Source organism: Apaloderma vittatum, unplaced genomic scaffold, assembly GCF_000703405.1.
Source record: "Apaloderma vittatum isolate BGI_N311 unplaced genomic scaffold, ASM70340v1 scaffold16088, whole genome shotgun sequence".
NCBI lineage: Eukaryota > Metazoa > Chordata > Aves > Trogoniformes > Trogonidae > Apaloderma > Apaloderma vittatum.
The window spans coordinates 1-16,957 of record NW_009730484.1 but is presented as its reverse complement, the minus strand read 5'-3'; the positions used below and the strand labels follow the sequence as shown (position 1 = coordinate 16,957).

The 16,957-nt window shown below is 36.7% G+C and overlaps 1 protein-coding gene across 1 annotated transcript in view; it reads right to left on the bottom strand.

The window, feature by feature from the left end:
* The window catches only part of LOC104278004 (tetratricopeptide repeat protein 21B-like), a gene marked incomplete at its 5' end in the record, with an annotated part of 36,650 nt that extends 20,674 nt beyond the window's left edge, over window positions 1-15,976 (bottom strand). Inside the window, 16 exon segments of the mRNA XM_009874836.1 lie at window positions 432-542; window positions 1,502-1,574; window positions 1,880-2,118; window positions 2,938-3,162; window positions 4,973-5,130; window positions 5,486-5,615; window positions 7,191-7,391; window positions 7,893-7,990; window positions 8,971-9,163; window positions 10,011-10,109; window positions 11,602-11,686; window positions 11,898-11,969; window positions 11,971-12,053; window positions 13,260-13,382; window positions 14,814-14,980; window positions 15,842-15,976. Of these exon segments, the coding sequence (XP_009873138.1) occupies window positions 432-542; window positions 1,502-1,574; window positions 1,880-2,118; window positions 2,938-3,162; window positions 4,973-5,130; window positions 5,486-5,615; window positions 7,191-7,391; window positions 7,893-7,990; window positions 8,971-9,163; window positions 10,011-10,109; window positions 11,602-11,686; window positions 11,898-11,969; window positions 11,971-12,053; window positions 13,260-13,382; window positions 14,814-14,980; window positions 15,842-15,976 (2,192 nt within the window).
* Window positions 15,977-16,957: the final 981 nt, after the last annotated feature.

The following is a 16,957-nucleotide window of genomic DNA, read 5'->3' as shown; positions in this document are numbered from 1 at the left end:
TAAATGAGAAACTCTCAGCTCTTTTCACAGCACATATGCTTAAGAATACTGTCAGCACAAAACAGTTAAGTCTTTCTGACAACATGAAGACTACTTAAGAACGTTGTATTAAAAGACTCAGTGAGATGTAAATAAAACCTAAAAGACCCAAGGTCAAGATTCCTGTATGTAAGCACTAAGAGTACAATCACGTGATTTCCCCAGCACTACAGCTGCCCCAAAATACTTTCTTCTCCTTCCTGTCCTGTGCAAGGGCCACAGAGCTGACTGACCAGGTATTTTGTAGGGGATCTTCAAACTTACTTTCAAGATAAAAAGACTGTTTAGTGCTTTAAAGTGAAATGTTTCTTGCATCCAACCTGAAATCATGTTGACAATAACAGACTAAAGAAATACTTCAATTAGTCTAACACGCTATTATTGCAGAATACCTTTGAGTAGTTATGCGTTTTGATTAAGGCTTTTCCAATTTTACTTGCTAAAGCTGGATCTTTGGGAGTTTTCTTCAAGGCCTGCTCATAGACTTCTATGGCTTCATCAGGCTTTAATGGCAAAAGACAAAACACACAGAAGTCAAGGATTAAGATAAAGTGTATAAAGAAAACAAAATCTGGTAACACCTCCAGGAATGGCTGCAAAGTACTACTGGCTCATAAACTACAATGCTTCTGACAGAAAAACTGTCACTATGAAACTGCAGGAAATTTAAATCCTAGTAAATTTTCATTTCTATGCTAAAACAGAATGTAGGGAGAACCTGGGAAAGAAATAAGTTTGAATTAATCTGATCCTTTTTCCACTGGAATTCCTCTGCTACCATTTTCACTAGATAATCTTACACGAGGTATTTACTGTGTTGCATGATCATCCATTCTAAACAAATTCCCTTTTGCTTTATAATTCTTCACTAAGGAGAAAACTACACACAAGTATTAATAAGTAAACAACCATTAATCATCTATAGACCCCCAAACTAGTGTGTCCTAATCCAATCTATTCTTTCAAAATATGAATTTAAATATGTATATTTCAAATTCCTATGTCCACTTGACTACATTGTCTCCTACAAATACTGAATAATATTTCCAGTTCATCAAGAAAGCAGAGGATACAAAAAAAGTACAGAAACTCGATGTTTTAAATAAAACTTTCAGTATGAGGACTAAGTTACCTAGAATTATTCTAAGCTTCAGAACACTTCTAAGCATCTGCAATTTCTTTCCAACTTAATTTAGCTCTCACTTCAGGTTTTTGTTAACCTCCTGGGTCAGTGTTCTAGACAAAAGTCACCAGGTCAGATATTAGAAGAAATGCATTTTCAACAGCTTTTTCTTTGAACTTGGTACAGTTACATCGTACCCAGCAATTATGGTTTTTTACATCCTACAGCAGTTTCTGTTTGCCAACTAGCAATCAATAAGAGCCAGTGTGCTACATTGTCTCAACTTGCCAAAGTCAACAAATGACTCAATCATTCTATTCATCTCCAGCAAGCACTCACCTCTTGAATATTCATGTATGCATCACCGAGAAGAAGAAGAGTATGAGCACTTGGCAGTTTTTCTACTAGGTCTCTGGAAACAGGAGACAGAACCTTGTTCAATATTTAACATGTCAATACAGGTATCTAAACAACAGTAACAAATAGGGCAGAGCAATTTTAATCTCTGCAGATTTTAGTTTTATTTCTGAAAATAAACCCAAATCAGAGATAGCTGTCCAAAACAGGACTTCAAACTACTGTTTTAAATGTTAGAACACTTACTTGAATGAATTCATTAAGTCACTAAATATTTCTGTAGTAGAAATGGAAAAAATGAGCTCCCCACGCTACCATTAAACACCTTGGGAAATGTACTCACACACCACAAACTTTTACCTGTAGCAGCCAGCGTACAAATTCTTATCTTTCCTGTACTGAAGATAAATATCTGCCATTTTTTCTTTAGCTTGTACAAAGTAAGGCTGTTCAGGCGTAATATTTCGGAGCATAGTCAAGGCTTGTTCAACATCCCCTTGGGAAATAGCCAGATCTGCATTTGCAATCACAACTCTTAGTTCCTCGGGAGTTCCAGAAAATTCATTAATGGCATCTTGCAGTACTATAGCAGCTTCATGCTGCAAATAATAAAACCAATAGAACTGATTTATTTCCCATTGTTTAACGACCAAAAATAAAGACATCATAAGCAACTGAATGTTTGGGAGTACTAAGCAAACCAACCACAACATCCACCTAAAACCCCAAAACACAGTAATCAACTGTTTTGCTAAAACATCCGAAATGATTTTGGTTTGGTTTCTCCCCCACCCTGCTCCCCCCAGATTTTGTGAAAAAAAATAAATAAATTATGTGTTACGACCTACCAGAAAAAGTCTTAGTAGAGAAAATTAACATCTCTGTTGCATATATACAAGGAGATGCTCAAAACTCAACTGGTCAATGCCTTTGGCACTTTGCTCTAACGGCCTCTGCTTTGAGCAGGATGACCTCCAGAGGTCCCTTCCAACTACACAATTGTATAAAAATGTAAGAGAAGCTGTACACATGGGGCGTCCTGCTGCTTATTAAGATACAGCTGATAGTAAGGATGCCGCTGCACAAAGATAAGTACACAGTCCACAAAAACTCCTAATAGCATTCTGACAGCAAAACAGGAAACTACGTGCAGGAAAATGATCATCAGCGGTATCTCCTACTCAAGATTCAAATGGGTTTTGTAGACTCAAAATTGAGTACATCATCTGTACAATTTAAGGTAGAAGCTGTCAAGTCAAATATTAATATCTTGGAAATTTTACCAAGCAAATCCTCTTGGTAAAAAAAAAAAAGTGATGGTTTTCTATCCTGAACTAATGAGGATAGGGTCTTCTGCTACTGGAAAGAGGAAATTGCGTTGAGGTTTGTATTCCACCTTAACAAGTTTGCCGTCATACCGGTTCTCCATTCAAACGATGAGCTTCTACTAACTCCAGGAAGACTGACGCACAATCACTTGCATCAATTTCGATTCTTTTTCCTTTCGTTTTTGAGGAAGCTGCAGGTTTTCTCATTCCGGGTAAATTCTTTGCCATCTGTAAGGTCTTAATAGCTTCTGATAATTCTCCCATCTTCTTCTGGATTTGGGCCTTAATTAAGTGATAAACAGGATGTTCTCTCACCTAAAAAATGTAATAAGATAAGGAGTTTCCACGTTTAACTTTATGCATGAAAGATTTTTAGTTTTGGTTTTGATTTTTTTTTTTTTAAATATTGACCTTGGTTCTTTCTTTCCTCCAAATACATCTAATTTCAACTCCAGTAATTTACTTCCAAAAATATAATAATTTTCAAAGAGTATGCAAACTAGTAATTAAGTCAGTTTTTAATTAAAAAAGTGAAAAACGTTACATGAGATGAGACATTGGGATAGAAAAACATTCATTACAGCATTATTTGAAACTAGATTGAATTTCAAGGGCCTCTGAGCATCTTCCGCACTGCCGTATGCACACTTCATCATGCTATTAATTTTAAAAAGTGTTCAATCCTGACTGGGCACAAGTCCTGCCTGCCACTTCTTCACCTTTTTAAAACACACTTCACATGAAAAGAAAACGTCCACAAGGGAAATGTAACTATAAAGTTGCAAGCACCTCAGTGTCTCAAATTGGGAGTTAATCTTCAACTTTCTTGCGTCACTTGGAGGAAGGAACCAAGATGGGAGCATATTTGCAAGAAAATGGCCATTTGTAACTTTTTAGTTAAGCTGTCAAGAGACTTAGCACAACTCACACCCAGTAGGTGCTGCATGGAGAGCTCACAACTCAGTGTTAATCCTACATAAAGTTCCACTGATGTCAGCAAACCAAAAAGCCCTAAGAAGAAAAACCAGTGCGGATCACTGCAGAACAGTGGAAGTTTTCTAATACAGGGCATAATCTACCAAGTTTGCTCTTGAAGGAACAGCAAAGATGGACAAAGATGTGACACCAATGGAAGAGAGTATAGCACATGGCTACTCAAGTGCTTAAGGCAGCATGAACTGTGCCCAGTTTTTGGCACCTCAATGTAAGAGAGATATCGAGGTGCTGGAGTGAGTGCAGAGGAGGGCAACGAAGCTGGTGAAAGGCCCAGAGAATAAATCCTGGGAAGAGTGATTGAAAGAGCTGGGCCTGGTTTAGTTAGAAGAAGAGGAGGCTGAGGGGAGACCCCATCACTCTCTACAGCTACCTGAAAGGACATTGTATAGAGGTTGGTGCTGGTCTCTTCTCAAAGGTAATGAGCGATAAAACAAAAGGGAATGGCTTCAAACTGCAACAGAGTAAGTTTAGACTGGACATCAGGAAAAGTTTTTTCACAGCAAGAGTAGTCAGACATTGGAACAGACTGCCCACGGAAGTGGTGGAGTCACCAGCTATGGATGTGTTTAAAAGTTGTTTAGATGTGGTGTTGGGGGATATGGTTTAGGGGTGAGCTTTCTAGAATAGAAATGGTTAATGGTTGGACTCGATGATCCCAAGGGTCTTTGCCAACCTGAATGATTCTATGAGGTAACTATAGACCCCTTCTGACGCCTTCCTGCATCTGTGCATATCGTCATTAGAAACTGTACATCTGTGCAAAAAGTCCACAAACAACACTGTATGGCTCTTCAAGTCCTTCGACATTGGCTTTTAAACACTGTGGCAAAGTTTGTCTGGAATTACAAATTCTGTTTATATAATATGTTTTTAATATATATGTAAGAGTTTGGGCAAAAGCTATAATTTCTTTCTTTTGTATTTCAAAACAGTATGTTTTAATAAGATACTGGTTTTTTTCCTTATGGTCGTTTCTTTGATAAATATTCAGATGCCATGTTTCTAGAAACATTTAGATATTAAACTTGTAGTAGAAGGGAAAGTTCAGTTTAAAAATTTTTATATACAAAAGGAAACAACTTCAGACAACTGACTGAATAAAATGGCTTCATTCTTTTATCCAACTCACCTCAAAATTATAGCTCAGACAAAGTTCCAAGGATTGAGAACATAGTTTAGTATTGTTTTGAGCCAAATACACCTGGGCCATCAGTAAATGTGCCTCTGCATAAGAAGGATTCCTTTCAAGACAGTATTGTAGATTACTATTAGCTGCTTCAATATCCCCTAGGAAGTTAAAAAAGTAAAAGTGAAAAAGTTGATATGAAATACAGAGGTTAAATATATTTATTCATTATTCACCATTTTATAACTTGTGGGAGTTTTCTCAAAAAATAAAGCGAGCTTGTAGTGAATAAACTCCAAGTATTACACAGCTATGAACTGAAATCAAAACCAGGTCAAACATATTTTCCAATTGTTCCAAATCACAAAAAAGGCACTGCAAATGTTCTTCACTTCACCTGTAATGCAGTGTCCTGCAGTGAAAGAAATATATTCATTATGATTTGAAAGTGTGAAATTAATTCTTCTACTAAAGAAGCTAAAGAGGTTGAGAGTGAACCATTCATATAACCATTACCTGACAAGTATTTCACTTTTGCAAGTAAAAAGACAGCTTGTTGAAGACCAGGCACAGTTTTTATCACAGTTTCAAGAACAGAAGCACAGTGCTTCAGAAGTGGTGAAGGAGACTGCCCAGGACTTGCAGGCTAGGAGTAAAAAAACCATAATAAATTTAGAATCAGCACTTCAGTTGACAGCTTTTGGACTTAAATTTCATTTTAAGTCTGAGTTTCACTTTAAATTCAAACAGATAAAACTCTTCAGACCTGATGTAAAAAGAAGTGAGTCAATCCACAAACATTTGGTGACATACTCTGAATTACCAGGACACCAATTCATTCAACACAATGGCAACATGAATTAAATTTTAAGAGAGGTGAGGCTGGAATGAAGGATCAAAAGAGTGACAAGAAAACATTCTGGTTCAGTCCCTCCTACCCTCACTCCACACCAGGACACATACCCACATTGCTAGCAACACGCTGAAAATAGCAGCTGAAAAATAGGTGCTTTCATGTAAACTGCAAGTACAACCCACCTCACTGTTGGCTGCTCGTCGTCAGAAACATTGTTTATTTCCCGCTTTTCCTGCCAACTTAAGCTAGCTGCTAACTGTTGTTCCTAAAAAGGAAAAGGCAACCTACAGACCCTTCTGTTCGCCAATAACATTTCCACAGGACCCACATCCTGGAGAAGCAGAACCCTCCACTGTCAAACTGGAAGCCTCCATCATCTGGCTAAATCTCCTCACTTTGCAGCGATAAAGCAAGCAATGAAACTTCAGGAAAAGCCCATCTTTCCTTTTACAAATCTTTCTACGGACAATAGTTCAGGGAAAACAGCTTTCACTCCAAATTAAAATACATTATTGCCCTTAAGTACTTCTTGAATATACCCCAGGGATATGTTCCAGCAAGACACCACCTCCCAGAGCGACACTTCCTTGTCTCCATCTGCGCGACTGTCACGGCTACTGATGGTTCAAAAACTACCATTTCACCATAAATGGTGGGACACACCATAACCATGGAAACCTACTTGTTTGCCAGTTAGAGTTTAAAGCCGTACATAAACAGGTATTTAAGGGAAGAAGTCTGCTAATGACAGGACAAGTCTATTCCCAGCTATTTCACAAGAATAATGTATTTAAGGAAGACACTGTTTAAAGAAACTTTAAATGCGCTCCTTCTGCTTTGGAGATGTCAGGTCCTCATTCCATTTACTAAGTTCTGTTTATTAAGAGCCTTTGTTGCCAAAACTAGCACAACCACATCCAATCACAGAAAATTAGCCATCTGTGTGAGATTTTTCTTTGGAATAAGTAACAACAATATAAAAAAGTAGTATTCCACTGATTTTTACCAACATATGAAAGAAACTGAAACAAAGAAAGAATATATGTATATTAAAAAGATATCCTAGGGTGACAAAAATATTTCAAGAGTAGTATCATCAGTGTGAACATCTTAGTCTCATGTTGAGATAGCTCTTAAATATATTGTTACAATTTTCTCATCAGAAAATATAAACAGACATAGACAGTACATTAAAAAAATATCCCAAGTTTCCTTGGGTCATTATTGCAACTTGTTCACTTCACAAAAGATGTATTCCCAGAGTTACTTTAATTAAATAGTGGTATATATCTTAAAGCACACTTTTTTTTCAAATAAATTCACATTTTAAGAGTGAAAGTTTTCTATATTTCTAGAGCTGCTTACCTGTGCAGGGCAAAAATTAAGATATACCTTAACAATTTCTAGCAAGAAATCAGGGTTTAGTTTTTCGAAATATTCCACACCAAGAGGAAAACCACGCAAAGATGAAAAATGAGTATCCAAAACATCAGTTACTAAGGCAATAACTTCTTCTTGTCTCTTATGTCTTTTCATAGCTAGGACTGCACGCAAGAAAAATAATTCCTACAGAAAAAAAAAAAAGAAGAAAAAAGAAACAAAACATTTTCCACATTTCAGATACGCTCATCTGTTACTCATACACATCTACATAATTATTAATGTTAGACATTTCTTCTTTATATTTAGCGATACTGTAAGACATTTAGCATGCTCACTGTAAATGACACTGATAAGATCAATGTATTTCTCTAATTTGGGCAAGAAGTTCTACATTTTTCTGAGCGCAAAATCCTAAAAACAACTCCCTTCTTAACATCTCAAATTTACCTTCAGAGATTAAGCGCTGCAGGAAGGCGATGATGCTTCTGCTCCGCAAGCACACTTGTGCTGCAAAGTCAGGCAACATTAACTTATAGAGATAGGATGAAAAACTGAAATTTCGATTTAATGGTACTCCGTTAAGAATGCTCTGCTTAAATGACCGAAATACAGAACATGAATTAGCTAGGAGACCACAAATCCGACTGTAATCAAAATATTTTAATGAAGGAGGATGTCTCCTACCCCAGATTTCTCACTCGTCTGTTCAATTTGATTAAGAAACTCCAACTGCTGCTCTGCATCTTCTAATTGCCCTTGTATTAGCTGACACCGGATCATTCCTGTAACATATTTAAATATTTTATTGCAGATGCATCTTCCTCAACAAGCACATACTTTATTTTCCAGAATTAACTTTTTCCCTCCTCAACCTCTTCATAAAGTGGTGATACAAGAATAGATCAAGACTTACGGAAATGCAGATTTTATGTACTTAGAAATACCTAAGATAGGTGATATATGATTGACACATTAATATATGCAGTGCCATAAAGCTGTTTCATGGAGAGATCTCACCCATTATATTAGGAAGTTTAAAACAGTACATCTTCAACTAGATCTAGACTAAGCAGAAGCACCATAAAGTTTTGCTTTTAAATTTTGAAGAAGTACAAGAAGGAAAACGTACCCACGTACATCCTTCAAGCACACACAAAAACTGTTCCTACCCTCTAAATTTTTCATACTGTTTGAAGTTTCAGACTAGAAGGCAACGGCGTAGTTAAGGAAAAAAATGTAGGGGAAAATCTGTACAGCAAGTATATTATATTTACTCTCCATTTTCTTGACAGCAATTGGACTTTTAATAAAAGTATATTTTCCCAAGAACATAACATGTACATCAAAAGTATCAGATATTCTGACTCGATTATGTTTTTCAATCTGATTTACACATATATGTAGCCGAGGACAGCTCATTCTATCAAATGCTCTTCTTTTTTTTTACTTTTGTAGTGCCTAAGAGTTCTCACACACTGTGGAAATAAAGCAAAAAATAGAGCCACATTTCTGTCCTCACCATTACTTTGAGAATACTAATTCAGAAAAATTTCACTTTTCAAAAGGAAGACCAAAAGACATAACCAGTGAAGAGAAACTTGCTCCAAGGAAGTCAGCTTTACATGAATCAGAAAGGACTGCCCAATGCTCCCGTCCTAGCAGTCCCAGATTTTCCTCATAGCAGTAGCAGAAAAAGTTGATCCAAAAAGCAGTGTCTGTATCTTAAGACCAGTAAAAACCAAAAGAAAGTGTAAGTCCTTACCAGTTAGTGCAGAAATACTTGCTTCATCAAGCGTCATAGCAGTCTCGTACCATTTTAGAGCTTCTTTCACTTTCCCTTGTAAAATCATTTGGTAGCCAAGTTCAGTAGCAAATTCTGCATTGTCAGATGCCAGATCAGACGCTCTTTCAACTAGAATTTGTGTATGTTGAAGGATGAGCTGGTTCCGGCCACACTAATGGTAAGAATAATCTTTAAACCTTAAGTTTTTCTTATTTTTCAGATTCACTTAGAAAAACACACTCAGTATTGCTGTAGCAGTTGCAGCAACAGCATCTCATTTAAATCTAACATAATCTGGAGTAATTCCATAAAAACTGTGATATTAAAGTGTGCTGGACTCAAACGTACAACACCACATAATACAGAATAGTTGATAGTTGCTTTGATTAAAACGATTCTGATAAATATAAAGACTAAAGAGGCTGTGATTAACCTTCTTGCTCTACTACAATAAGACTATGCTTTGTGCACAGCTGAGTGTGTTTTCACTGGAAAGTCTGGAACGAGATGGCTTAAGTATTGCAATTCATACTGAACGTAAACCTTTTAAAACGTGGGTGCCAAAGGCTACACAAAGCCATCTATTTCAACTGTCTGCAATCTTCTACTTTTCTGTAGACATCCAGCATCTATCTAGAAGAAAAGAAAAGAAAAGAAGAAAAGAAAAGAAAAGAAAAGAAAAGAAAAGAAAAGAAAAGAAAAGAAAAGAAAAGAAAAGAAAAGAAAAGAAAAGAAAAGAAAAGAAAAGAAAAGAAAAGAAAAGAAAAGAAAAGAAAAGAAAAGAAAAGAAAAGAAAAGAAAAGAAAAGAAAAGAAAAGAAAAGAAAAGAAAAGAAAAGAAAAGAAAAGAAAAGAAAAGAAAAGAAAAGAAAAGAAAAGAAAAGAAAAGAAAAGAAAAGAAAAGAAAAGAAAAGAAAAGAAAAGAAAAAGAAAAAGAAAAGAAAAAGAAAAGAAAAGAAAAAAGAGAAAAGCCACAGTATACAGAGAGATGTATGATGCTCAAGAAAAAAGCATACTCACCATTCTACTGAAAGCTAAAGCCATTTTACAGTAGAGCTGCGAATTACGCGGTTCTAGCCTGTCCAGTGCTTTAATTAGGTCTCCCAGTCTCGCTGAAGCCTTGGAAAAAAGAAGCAACACAGTAAGTAATAGAAAGAATGATCAGATTAGGACAACTTCACTAAAAAGTAGTCACAGATTTTACCATGCAGTATTATCTTGTAATAAACTCAGATGTTTTCAGGGCTAGGAGTTAGATTTATTTTGGAATTCCTAGAAAAGTATTTTGGCATGCTGCAGTTACAATAAAGTAGATCATGTGTCCTCTATCCATGCTCTAAAAAACATCCACGACTTGAGCTGGAACTGATGAAAAAGTCTCATAAAACAAGATAATCCGAGGAATCCAGCCTGTGAATCCTGTTCAGGCTTCAAGTGCGATACAATCACATGTGCTCAAAACTACAGCACTTCCAGGTGCTCAGACTTCTGGCACCAAACCACCTAAGGTTCCTTAGATACTTCTGGGGTTACAGTAATAGGGAACATGGGGTTTTTTTATATAACTTTGGACACAGGCACCTGATTCATGTTCATATCTGATCAAGTTTTTTAACGTCTTCCTAAACATAAGTCTTAGTCACATGTGACATTTTATCCCAGAACCTTTTGTTTACACCCTGCCATGCCCAGGCAGTTTCATTCCTGGATGGCTTTACCGAAGTCTGTAATTGTTACTGTTTCTCCATATTTCCTAAGACTGCATAAATAAGACTTAAATTATAAATACACTAAAGAATTCTTTGCAATAATCACTGACTTGACCTAAAATACATTTTCTTCTAGAACTTCAAAAAAATCTACAAAGCACTGAAATCACTTCACTTGCTAAATCTCCGCTTGAATTATATCAGCATTTTTGCACAATAACATATTTTAAAATATTTAATTACTTTTTTTTTTTTTTACAATTTATAAAATGTATTTGAAAATTTCCTCAAAGTACAAAATACATGCATGTATACCCGTGCAAAAAAAAGGATCTTGGAAATAGAAGGAAAAGTTAAAGAGAATCTTAGACCTAAAAATAAAACCCAGTAATAGTCCAAAAACGGTGAACAAAGCACAGGCTATGCAACTTAACTCAGGCTGTTACTGACTACGACCCCCACCCTCCTAAACTCTATCACCACAAGACCCAACTGTTTCTCTTATTTCAATTAATAAAATACTTAATATGAATGGAAGGCTTAAAATAACTTACGAATTTATTTAAAAGAGCATTTAAACAGCAAGAGATTGCTTTGATGATTCAAATCAACACTATTCAGTTAACTGTCCCAGAGGACACTTTGGTTTGGCTTGATTCCTGGTCTCTGTAAAGATGGAGGTAAAAAATTGGATGCCTTGGTATCCACAAAATCCTTCAACAATAAGCTCCAGCAGCCATTTTAATCAGAATAAGCGAATATACCCCTTCCCGCAGGTAAGTAGTGTAGCACAGGAGCAGATGAAGTACATGATGACAAGATATAAAGAAGGTAGTGCACGGGACACCTAGTCCCTACAACGGCGGTGTTGTGCTCGGCAGTCTGCTCATAAAAAGACTCACCTGAGATATATTTCCTTCCCGGCACAGATAATGCAGGGCCTCCATTCTTATGGCTTCTAAATTGAGGGCATCTTTCTGCAATAGTCTAAAGTCAAAAAAAAAGGTGAATGTAAAGAAATCAAGATAAAACCTTTACTCTATCATCTGTTTTATCCTAAAGGAGATTTTTTTAAAGTGATTTAACTAATTTTAATTCATTAATAAATAACACAAACCTATCTATTTTTGTTTCAAAGTGTCCTTACATTGCAAACAGGACAAGAACACAATTAGGGGCGTGCAGCTTCATACTCGACCTGTGTGCCGTTTCAACTGCCTGCTCCCAGTCCTCCAAGGCCAGTTGTAGCTTCCTTTTCTTGATGAATTTTAATGAAGTTTGGAAAGTTTGCAATTATCTGGTTCACGGTTTCCAGAGCTGCTGAATAATTCTGTCGGACTTCAAAATATTGTGCCTAACGGAAGGGAGAGAAGTCGCATCAAAGGCTGCACCCTCACGCAGGTGAGAAGATTCAGAATTGCTTTCACACAGAAACCAGGAAAAAGAGTTAGTGAGGAAAAAAAATAAATCTTTAAGTAACACTTTTATTTCATCATCAACCACAACACTGTGGCTGTAACAAGCAAATAGCAAAAGATGAGGTGTAAACCCCAGTGTGTGGTAACTGCAGCCTTTGAGCCCTTAGTCAGCTACAAGCATGAGGACAAGAGACAGGTGAAGAGTGGAATTGCCTTAATAGGCTTCAAATAACTTTTTATGAAACATCTCATAATTTTAGGATATTGAACCCAACCCACAGGTTAAACATTTTTTCAGTCCCTGGGGTACATACCATCTAAAATCTCACAATCAGTAGGTCACTGTTGTTCTTGCAAAAATTAATAATTTTTTAATTGTAAAGCATTTTACTTGGTACGCCACTGCTTGAACCACCAAGTATCAGAGTTTTAAACTAATTTGGATAGAAATTCCCCTTAGGGCTTAAGTCCTCTGTTTTGCTTTGATGCTTAACATTTACTCACCATGCCCCAGGTGTGCCTGCCATTTTATTTCATACTTTTGAGACAGAAATGGTGCAAATATAGCGGTTTATCAGAGTTAATTTCTTAAGCCACAGCACAACAGCTGTCTGTGTAAAATCTAGCTGCAGTAACTAAATTTGAGATATGCTAGTAACTGAACTCCACAGGCCACACAGACCCCAGCATGTCTGTCCAACTACCATTGCACACACTCTCGTGAACTTTAATCTTCAATTGAACAATGTTTTTCCGCATTTAGCTTCAGGGCCTAAGGAAATATATTCAAAACAAACACCTGAGAAGGACTAAAGATGAGTAAAAAAGTGTGTTAACAGTGTTTACAGATGATCACACTACAGTGTTTAGCTTTGGTGGCTGTCTACAGACACTGAAACAAGTGTCAGCACATTTTTATTGTCCCAGTAATCATTTTGTGATAACTGTTCTATACTCCTTAAACAATTTTATAAATCAATTAAAACCTCCTTTCTGCTAAAATCTAGTCTTTTCCTCTTCATAAAAAGAGTATATTCCCATTCTATATTTCACTTACAGATGACTCTTCCCAGCATCTCTCTAATCACTCCACAAGACTAACAGGACATTTAGGAAGCATTAAAACTATGAAGTAAACGTACTTTACCAAGCAGAGCAAAAACATCGTTGCCTTCCTGTAGTGCTTCATCAAAGTATTTCAAAGCTTTTTTAATGTGAGTCTCTTTCCCACAGGTGAGATCAAGCCATGCTTTCAAAATCAACCCCTGAAAAAATAAAAATTGGAATTCTTCCCTAACCAGACATTAAAAAAGTATACTAGATACAGTAATAAGCAGAATTAACCCAAAAATAAAATAGAACTTAAAGTGTCTATATTTAACTATTTAAAGTACATACTTGAAATTATAACCAGTTTACTGCATTAGCCTAAAATATTAGTAATTTATTCCAGCATTCAATTTATCAAATAGTATATTTACTTACAGGGTTAAAAAAAATCCCACAACAATGGCACTGAACTAGTCAAACATACTCAACAGGCAGAACAAAAGTTTGCAAAAGTGATTGCATAGGGCAGTAAGAATATTTTCTGCAAACAGTTCTGTACAATATTTTCCTAAATATATTCCTATAGTGTTTAAATGAAACACTAAGAAACACTTAACTATAGCTTAAGTAAATCAAGCCTATTTTCAAGTGCTGGATTATTTAATGAAATTATACCTGTCATCATAAAATAATAAAACTATAAAACATCACTAGCTCTTTTGCAGCATAAAATTAAGAAGGGCAGTCATGTATTTAAAACTCAACATCAGCAGAAGAGTCATAGTTTATAATTGCTAACAATCTGGGTCATCATTTTTTTATGCAACAGAAACTGGATAAAATTCATATCCTCAAGTATTTAAAAAAAACCCCAAAATAAAACCCCAAAACAAAACAACAACCCCCCCCAAAGTATTTTACTTCTATATAAGGAGTACATAAAGTACCACATCAAAATGAACTGTAAATAATAAGCAAAACGTATATCACTAAGTTCCAAGTACCCCTAACCACCTTCCAAAATATCTGAAGCACATATAACTGTCTCGTCAAACAAGGAAAATGGATAAGCAAAACTGAACTTAGGAAACAGGAAAACAAAATAGTTTTCTGTGTATTTTAATGCTTATAAAGAGTAAATATTCTAGTGAATTCTGATATCTGTGTAAGTGCAGAAGACATTGCTACATAGAACACTTAGACAGATTTTAAAATAAGCTACATTCAGTAAAACCCTACGCAAATTTGGCCTTTAACAGCTGCTGAAAAATTAAATCTCTGATCCCTTGGGTATTTTTGAGTCTTCAGATTCAAAACAGATGTCTCCCTCTAGTGAGACTATCACATTTTCTTTTTTGCTAGGAATTACGATGCTCAATATCAAGTAGCAAAGCTGGCATAACTACACATTATTTCCATTGGTCAGTGCAGACCTCTCATTTATTAAGTGAAAACAAATACTTAGCAAACAAAATCATCATGGGAATTCTACTCAGTCCTGTCAAATGAATTTATGACATTAAGAAAGAAAGTATTAGAACACAAAACAGTTATAGGAAACCTTCAAACAGCATCACTGCGGGACGGCTAGCTTCAAGGCAGACACAGTCCTATTACTATTCTACATCGAGGGGAAAAGAAATTACCTCTTTACCACCACCGGACACTTTGATCAATCTATCAACGTATTCACGGGCTCTGTCCTCACGACCAAGATGCCACAAAAATAAGCCAGCAAGGTACAGAGCCCGCTGTCCCGCTGTTTTACGTTGCTCTTTCATTTTGGCATCCAACTCCAGAACAGCATCTCGATCTGAAAAAGGTTTTGGTCAGCATCTCAAAACATTGCAAGAGAGCAGCACATAAGCCGATGGCTTTCAAAGCAAACATTGTTTTCTGTATTCTATATTGATAAACACACAGACAATCCCTCCCAATTAAAAATATTAATACGGTACAGAGGGAAAAGATAGAAGAGGGTTCTCATCAATATGGTCACTTGCACAAGAACCCCCCTGTTTGTTTAACAATAAGGGTCACATCGATACTAGTGTCTTGCCAAATAAGTGAGAAGTTAACTCTAGAGCAGCCCTGGAAAGCTTAATGTAAGACGATTAAGCTCCAGAATCCCAGGAAAACGTGTGATGTGTTTCTTAACACCAAGGCTCATTTTCTTACATCCTCATTGCTACTGTCAGTTGCTCTTATCAGGTTAATCCCACGTGGAAATTTCATTTGGTGTGTGGGACTTGCTGCCAAATATTTTCTTTTGGCCACATTCATTTCTGGTTCTTTTCCAGGAGCCATTAAAATAAAACATCTGACTCTTAATGCTGTGACTTTCTCAGAGTCTTGAAATGCATGATAATTTTGCCACCCTGCACTATTAGTCCCCGGGGACTCAGATCACAGTGATATCATCACTCGGAGCTGTTTCACATCACACTGCTTAACAAAATTGTCATAACAGTTACGGACCTGCACAGCCAGAGAGATACCAGGGGAACAGTTTAAGGATAATTTGGTTTACCAACTGTGTTTTTGAGAATGTAATTCTTAGTGAAATAACTCCGGGTTTTAGATTGGAGAAAGGAATATTAACATCCACAAAATTCTTTTCTCCACTTGTAAGGTCAGCATAACGTGAAAGACAGAAATGGCACAATGAACATACCTGGGTTAGGGCTCTTTTTGTGGGCATAAATAAGGGCCATCATTGTGCAAAGTGACACCTCCGGTTTGTTTTTAATAGACTCCAACTGTCGAATACCCTCTTGGATGTCACCTAGTGAAACAAGCACAGAATAGGCTATAAAATTTTTCAAGACAGAGAATGTCAGTATCAAACCTCAATCTGACACAAATTTTCCCCTCTGTTTTCTCCTGTGTTTCTGCTAACACTTTCTTCATAACTTTGTTATTCACACATCTACTTTCATTTGTTTGGGCAAGTCTTTCAAATAGGCATGAGAAAGAATAACTCAGTGCAGAGAACTTGAAAGGAGTTATGTGCTAATTCTGCCAACTGCCATAAAGCTGAAAATCACTTTTATTTATTTTTTTTTTGCAGGGCACTGAACAGCTCTTTTTGTCCCCATTTCTTTATATAGCCAGGCTTTTTGCCTTGTTCGTGTTAATCTTTTGAACATCAACAGAAGAGACACTATCATGAAAAATAGGAATATATGATTGTAAAATAAACAAAACACATCCGGGAGTTTGAGAAATGACACATCACCTCAAAGTTTTTTGAACCCTTCCTAGCCCCCCCATCACAGGTCTCTCCCACTTTGGATCATTTGTTCGCACTCTGTGACATCCTTGAAACACGGATTTAGCTAAACAAACTTCTCAAAACAGTTTAACCTACACAAAGATCCCCCCCAATGGGTATTCGCTGTCATGTCCTCCGAGACAGACGGCCAGAACTATGTTAAACGCAGCTGCCCTGAAGGGAAGTCAGCAAATCTCTTTGCGATACAATGCAATGAGCATTTGGGCAGGGCTCCAACTCCCTCCAGTGAACCCACTTACAAGACCCACGTCCATATAATCATTCCAAAAAATAAACAGAATTACTCGTTACATCTCACTTCAGCAGTAGGTGGCCTGGTTCATCCAGACTAGGGGTGAGGGGGCATCAGTGACAGACCAGAAAACGTTGGTGATCTTTCAACATGGAAAGCATTTACAGTTCCCAACAGCGCTTCCTTGGAGCGCAGCAGACCAATTCCGCGCCGCACGGAGCCCCAGCGCCCCGGGAGGGGCAGGGCAAACCCTCCGCTGTCCC